Raw genomic sequence first — 6,290 nt, 5'->3', positions numbered from 1 at the left:
CGTGCCCCGCCACCAGCCGCACCAGGTAGCCGAGGGACACGAAGAGGTAGCAGGCGGCCAGGAAGATGATGGGGCGCTCGGGGTACTTGAAGCGCTCCATGTCGATAAGGAAGGTGGAGACGGTGGCGAAGGTGGAGAGGAAGCAGAGCACGGACCAGAGCCCGATCCAGAAGGCGGTGAAGGCGCGCTCGTCGGGGCTGAAGTAGGGGTTGTGGCAGGGCAGGGCGCAGTTGGCGATCTGCCCCGTCTTGACGCGGTTGTAGAGCGGGTGTCGCTCGCTGGACACCGACACCATGGGCGCCCGGCACTGGCAGCCCGGCTCGCAGGGCGGCGGCGGCCGCGGCTTGCGCGGGGCCTCGGCCGGAGGGGCGGCGGCGGCGGGGGGAGCCTTGGCGGGGCTGCCGGGCTTGGAGCCGCGGAGCGGGGGCTTGGCGGGCGGCGGCGCGGCCGTGGTGAGGTCCGTGCGGTTGTAGTCCATGCAGAGCGTGTCCGGGCTGCCCTGCTCGGGGAGGCGGTCGCAGCGCATCCTGTCGGGCCAGGCGAAGCCGTACTGGCGCATGAGCGGGGCGCAGCCGGCCTTGGCCCGCTCGCAGACGCTGCGGCAGGGCGGCAGCGGCTTCTTGTAGTCCTCCAGGCAGATGGGGGTGTACATGCTGCAGAGGAAGAAGCGCAGGTCGCTAGAGCACTGGATCTCCACCAGCGGCCAGAACTGGTGCACCTCCAGCCCGGCCTCGTCCTGCGTGTCGTGGTTGAACTGGTTTGGCATGTAGGTGTAGTTGTAGCCGATGCCCTTGCAGAGGGGCACGGTGATCTCCTGGCACGACAGCTCCTTTGCCGAGGAGGAGGAGGAGGACGCGGCGGCGGCGGCCGAGGCGGCGGCGCAGCCGGCGCGCTGCAGCAGGGACAGGGCGGCGAGCAGCGAGGTGATTTCCAACAGGTAACTCCACTCCATGCTCGGCGGCGCGCGGGCGGCGGCCCCGGCTCCTCTCCCGTCCCGCTCAGCAGCCGCGGGGTGCACGGCGCCACAGCACCCCCCCGGCCCGGCTAACCCCGGGGGGGCGGAGGGCGGCCCCCTCCGTGCCGGTCGCAGGTGAGAGGTCTCGCAGCCCCCGCCGGACTCCGTCGTCCGCGGGCACCCGGTGAGGGGCAGCCCCCACTCGGCGCCGGAGGATGGGGGTGGGCTCACGGGAGGCCCCTCAGCCGCCGTCGCATCGCTCCCCGCGGGGTCGGTTTCGGCAGGGGGAGGCGCAGCTCCTCTCGCCGCTGCTCCGGCCGGGCACGGGGCGGCGGCGGCAGAGAAGTTTCGCCGTCAGCCCCCGGGCGGCGCGGTGAAGAAGGCTGAGGCGTCCCGGGGACCAGGCGGTGCCGGGCTCCCACCGCCCCGAACAGGCGGGCAGCGGCGGGGCCGGAGGTGGGGCGGCCGGAGCGGCTCCTTCTGGCGCCCGCCCGAGAGCACGGCTCCGCGGTTGACCGCCAGCCGGCCGGCCCTCGCCCTGCGCTGGGTCCCTCTCCGGCTGCCGGGCGCCCCCGGCCGCGATCGCGCCACCTGAGCCCGGGTCGAGCGCGGCAGCGCCTCCGCCAACTTCTCGCTCTCCGGCCCCGGCAGCGGCGCTCCGGCCGCCGCGCTCTCATGAATATTTATAGCGAGCGCCGCCTGGCCCCGCCCCCGCCGCCTCGTCCGCCTATCAGCCGCGCTCGGGCGGGACGCGGGGGGCGGCTCCCGGGGCTCCTTAAGGTGGAGCCGCCGCCGGACTGTGGCTGGTGCCGCTGGGTCGCGGCGGCTGCGGGGACGTGGCGGTGTTTGTTCGGCCCCTTCCCGTGCGGAGACGCGCGGTTCTGCACCGCGGTGCGCGGGCTGCGGCGGCCAGCCACTGGCTCGGGCTGCGCAGGGAACCTTTGTCCCCCTGCAGGGGCTCCCGGCCAAGTCGCAGTCACCGTAGCAGCGGTATAAGTAGCACTCGGGGCTGTCTCGGAAGGGGTTTCCTATCACCTCGTTGCTGCCTGTGGGATTCACCGCCCGTGCCGGTGTGCGCGCTGCCCCATCCCCGCCGTCCTGCCCTTTGCACGTGTTGGTGACGGGCGTGGGAGCGCGGCGAAGCCGGGGTGCCCGGCAGCACCGCAGCCGACAGCCGGCCCCGCCGCCCCGGCCCCAGCGCGGAGCTGCGAACAACGCGCGGTGCGAGCGCAGCGCTGGGTGCTCTGCCCGGGGCCGGGGCGTGTGAAGGGACACGCGGGGAACCCCGAGGCGCGGACAGCCGCGGGTCACGGCGCTCGCCGGGGCGTGCTCCGGCGGTGCCGCGTGTGCACCCGGCCGGCGCCGGGAGGTCCCGGTGGGACGGCGGGGAGCAGCCCCGCGGCCCTGCAGGTGGATGCTCGGTTCCCAGCCGGGGGAGGACTCGGGCGTACCTCCGCGGGTAGTGCTGGGCGCACCCCGCCCGCACGGCGGCGGCCGCCGGCCGCTGATCCGCAGCCCCGGGGCAGCGCCGGGAGGTCGGTCCTGGCACGGCCGCGGCTCCCGAGCGCCCGCGCCGGCCCGGCGCCGCAGCGGTGACTCGCCCAGGAGCCGCCTGCAGCCGCCCAGAGCGGCGAGTCCCGCCCGGGCCGGCAGACGAGCCATCTGCGGCCGGGTGCCCGCTCGGCCGCCGCCGCCCCGCGGAGCCCCCCCGCCCTCCACTCCCGGGGGGTGTTCCGCGGGGCGGCCGCCAGAGGAATCGCCGCTTTTCTCCGCCTGCGGCGGGGAGGGGGCGGGCGGGAGTTCCGGCGGCCCCGCCGTAGCCAGACCACCTTAAGGGGAGCGGCGGCGGCGGGCGCGGGCTCCGAGCGCGGCGGGGCCGTCCCGGGGGGTTGTCGCGCTCCCGGGACGGGGCGTTTGTTTGTTAATCGAGGCGCTGCTGCGCCTGGCGCTCCCGCTGCGGCCCTAATGACTGGAACCGCGGGAACGCGGCGGGGCCCGTCTGCCGGCGGCGGGAATCGTGTGATTCGCGGGGAGTCACACGGAGAGAAGCGGAGCCGGGCGGGGGGGGGAGCGAACCCTCCCCGGGGGGCGGTGCGGGGCGCCCGAGGAGGAAATGGAACGCGTGAGGCCAAACAAGGAACAATCCCCGGGTTGTTGGCTGAGCCAACAGCCTCCTGTCGCCGGGTCTGTCGCCGTGTGAGCGAACGCGTGGATTACCCCGTCAGGAGGAAATGGGCGATGATGGGGCGATAAACTCGCCCGCTGTGTAATCACAATTGATTTGCAATTGACCGAGCGCCGCTCCCGACCCCGGGTCGCGGGGACCGGGAAGCTCTCGGAGGCCGTGGCCGCGCTCCTCCGCGTGCTCGGACTGTGCAGCCGGTCCCGCTGTTACACGCGCGGGGCTGTTTCTGACCAAAATCAGAACTTTTCCGAAAGTGGCAGGTAGTTATTTTAGCGCTAATTTAGTTAACACCATTGTGAAAGGTGTTACGACATCGAACAATGCCCGGTGAAGAAAATGTCTGGCACGGGACTCAGTGACTGATAGAGGTTTAAAAAGTCTCCAGTCCTGGATGCGGTGCTCCATTTTAAGATGTAATTCTTTCGCTGGTGGCTGCTTGAAGCGCACCTGATATAAAAATTTCTACAGAATGTAAAAGTGAGTGCGTCTAGTCAGGGGAAGCGGGCGAGTCTGTAAATTACCGCTCTGTCAGGATTCCTCTTGCCTGTTACAAAGTACCTTTTTATGCTGAACTTAAACTCTACACTACAGAGACAGCAGATGTGAGGTGATGGCTTCCAAAAGCAACACAGATGCTGTAAAATTTCCATTGCTATATTTCAGCGAGGAAGCTCAGGAGACATGCTGAATGCTGCAGTTTAGAGTTACACTATAACTCTCCTAGAAATAAGAGAATACCAAGTTTCTCAACAGTACATTTTGCTTCATTTTTTGCTGTCATTCATATGCTCTTGTTTTCTTACAGCGAGAAAAAGAGATGCAGCACAAAGATACTGTGTGTCTTGAAGCTGTTCAGTAATGACAGAATTGGTAATATGGAACTTTATGGCAATTTAGTAATGACTGCATATCCAAATTCCCCAGTAAGACCATGATAATTTTAAAAATTGTTTTTCAGGTATATAAAACAGCACAGCTGTGAGGAGGCTGCTTTGCTTTATGTGACTGAAAAGCAGCCTGATTTGCTCAAGACTGTGGAATCAGAGCCCATTGTGTGTTCGTTATACTTGGAGACTTCCCTGAAGTCCCTAGAAGTCCTGTGATGAAGGAATCAAGGGTCAAGTCTTTAAAATGGTTTGTGTGTTTATTCCAGAAAATTTAGCAGCTGCTTTCTCTGAAAAGCTGAACTTTGCTATAGCAATGCAGAATACTTTAGAGCACTTTTTTTTCCCTGGGATTTCAAAACAGATGTCCAGTCATCAAATCATGCAGAAATATAAAGCTGGAAAGGATGTTACAGATATTATAACTTTGTAAAAAGTTACAGATTTGACTTGTTGTCAAATCTAGTCACTTTGTGACTAGTCTTTGTCACTTCTTTGTCACTACAGATCTTTGTTGCCACAGATACTCACGCCTCTTTTATTCAAGCAATTAGGTTTGGCACTGGCCCCTCTAACATAAGCTTAATTTTTCTGTTCATCTGAGGCTTTGCATTTGGGATTATATGGATCCCACCAAATCAGGTAATGGACACTGCAGGGCATTTTAGTTCAAAATAAGTAAGTTTGGTTGTGTGGGGGTTTTTTTTGTTTTTTTTTTTTTGTTTTTTTTTTTTTTTAAACTGGAAATAAAAATGCCACATGAAATCTTGGATTTAACATGCTATTGTGTTTATGTAAAAATAGAGATTCTTAGTTTATAAGATTGAAAAAAATTGCTTTTTAATTCCCACTAAGTGTTCTCCAGTAAATTTTAGTGTGGCATTGACTGCATTGGATAGGTCACTGAATGGTGCTTTTATAAAAATATTTGAAAAGAAGAACTTGGTCCATGGAAATTGTTCAAATAATCTTGTTAGAATGAAGCCTTGACTGAAGGCAGTAATTTCATGGATTAAACCCAGAAGGGCTGGCTAGGCTGATCTCCTTCCTATCACAGGCCACAGAGCTTTGTGCAGAGACTGTGCTGGTTAGCTGCAAGACATAGGGGATTTTGCATGGACAATACATTGAACAACACCATGAAACTAGAAACTGTGGATCTTTTTGAGGACAGGATAAATAGGAGCAAAAAGAAATAGTATTTTTAGAGGCCATTTAGTAAACACAGGAAGGTAAAGTTGTTGTACTTTGCTGTGTTCAGCTTTACCCTAAAATGTTCCAATTAAAAGTAAAAGAAACTGGTTTGTTGGTTTTATTTTTATTTTTTTTTTCCAGTCTATCCTTTTCTCTCATATGCCACGTGGTCTAGAACTGAGCTACAGGATGGGACATCCAAGTATGGGGAGGAACTGACTGATTTGTACTTCTGCAAGTCTTAAAAGCACAAATTATGAAAAAAAAATCCAGTGCTGTGAAACTTAAAGAAAAATAGGGATAGGAGAATACAGTGTGCATATCTATCTTTGCTATTTTTCCTTTTACAAAAATAAATAAATAAATGGCATTCAAACATCTTCTGAGTCAGCCTGTACTTTATTGTGATTCATGAGAACTTTTTGTAGGCAAGAACAATGTTCTGCTTACATTTTTTCAGGCATGTCAGATCTGATTGGGGTTGGGCACAGTACCATGATGCTACTGTTGTTCAGTGAGATAAGAGAGAGACTTCAGGCAACAAGAAAATAGCTTGAATACAATGTGCTGCAATAGCTACTCCTGGAGTGAAGAGCAGGTGACAGAGGGGGAGGAGAAACTTCTGGAAGTGTTCTTTGCTGTCCTTTTGCCATAAAGGATGATGACAAAGTGATTATCAGTGCTGTGGGCTGAGGATTGCTTCAATGGTGAACTGCAGGTTGTGACCCTGAATGTAGCTGGAGGATTTTCTGCTGAACAGAAGCAGACCATGGTTGGATTTCTTCCTGAGGCTGTGTTGAGTGCATGGGCTTCGTTAGAGAAGGAGTATGAGCAGCAGAGTGAGCATAAGGAGCTGGTGGGAACACCAGTTTAGCATGGGAGCAATATAAGATGAGCTCTTATTGAAGGGCTTTAGTCCTGTTTTCTCACACTGTGCAGTTGGTGATTGGGCTGCAAAATATTTGCTCTCTCAGTGTAATTGTATATTGCTTCATTTCTCATTACTGAAGCAATGCAGGAGGAGGGAATGCAAGAAAATACAGATTATAAAGACTGTAAAGGAAAATGTGTT

General features: G+C 57.9%; 1 protein-coding gene and 1 long non-coding RNA gene across 2 annotated transcripts in view; one reads left to right on the top strand and one right to left on the bottom strand.

The window, feature by feature from the left end:
• The window catches only part of FZD8 (frizzled class receptor 8), a 3,429-nt gene extending 1,845 nt beyond the window's left edge, over positions 1-1,584 (bottom strand). The window contains exon 1 of the mRNA XM_019005716.2: positions 2-1,584. Coding sequence (XP_018861261.1) covers positions 2-952 — 951 coding nt within the window. The 5' untranslated portion in view covers positions 953-1,584. The remainder of the gene's footprint in view (position 1) is intronic.
• A 1,447-nt stretch (positions 1,585-3,031) lies between these two features.
• Positions 3,032-5,598, top strand: LOC117245610. Its single transcript, XR_004500471.1, has 2 exons — positions 3,032-4,010; positions 4,099-5,598. It is a non-coding gene; the product is annotated as an uncharacterized LOC117245610 (long non-coding RNA).
• Positions 5,599-6,290: the final 692 nt, after the last annotated feature.

This window comes from Parus major, chromosome 2 (assembly GCF_001522545.3).
Source record: "Parus major isolate Abel chromosome 2, Parus_major1.1, whole genome shotgun sequence".
NCBI classification, from domain to species: Eukaryota; Metazoa; Chordata; class Aves; order Passeriformes; family Paridae; genus Parus; species Parus major.
Note: the sequence above shows the minus strand (reverse complement) of the source record. Positions and strands in the feature narration are given on the sequence as shown.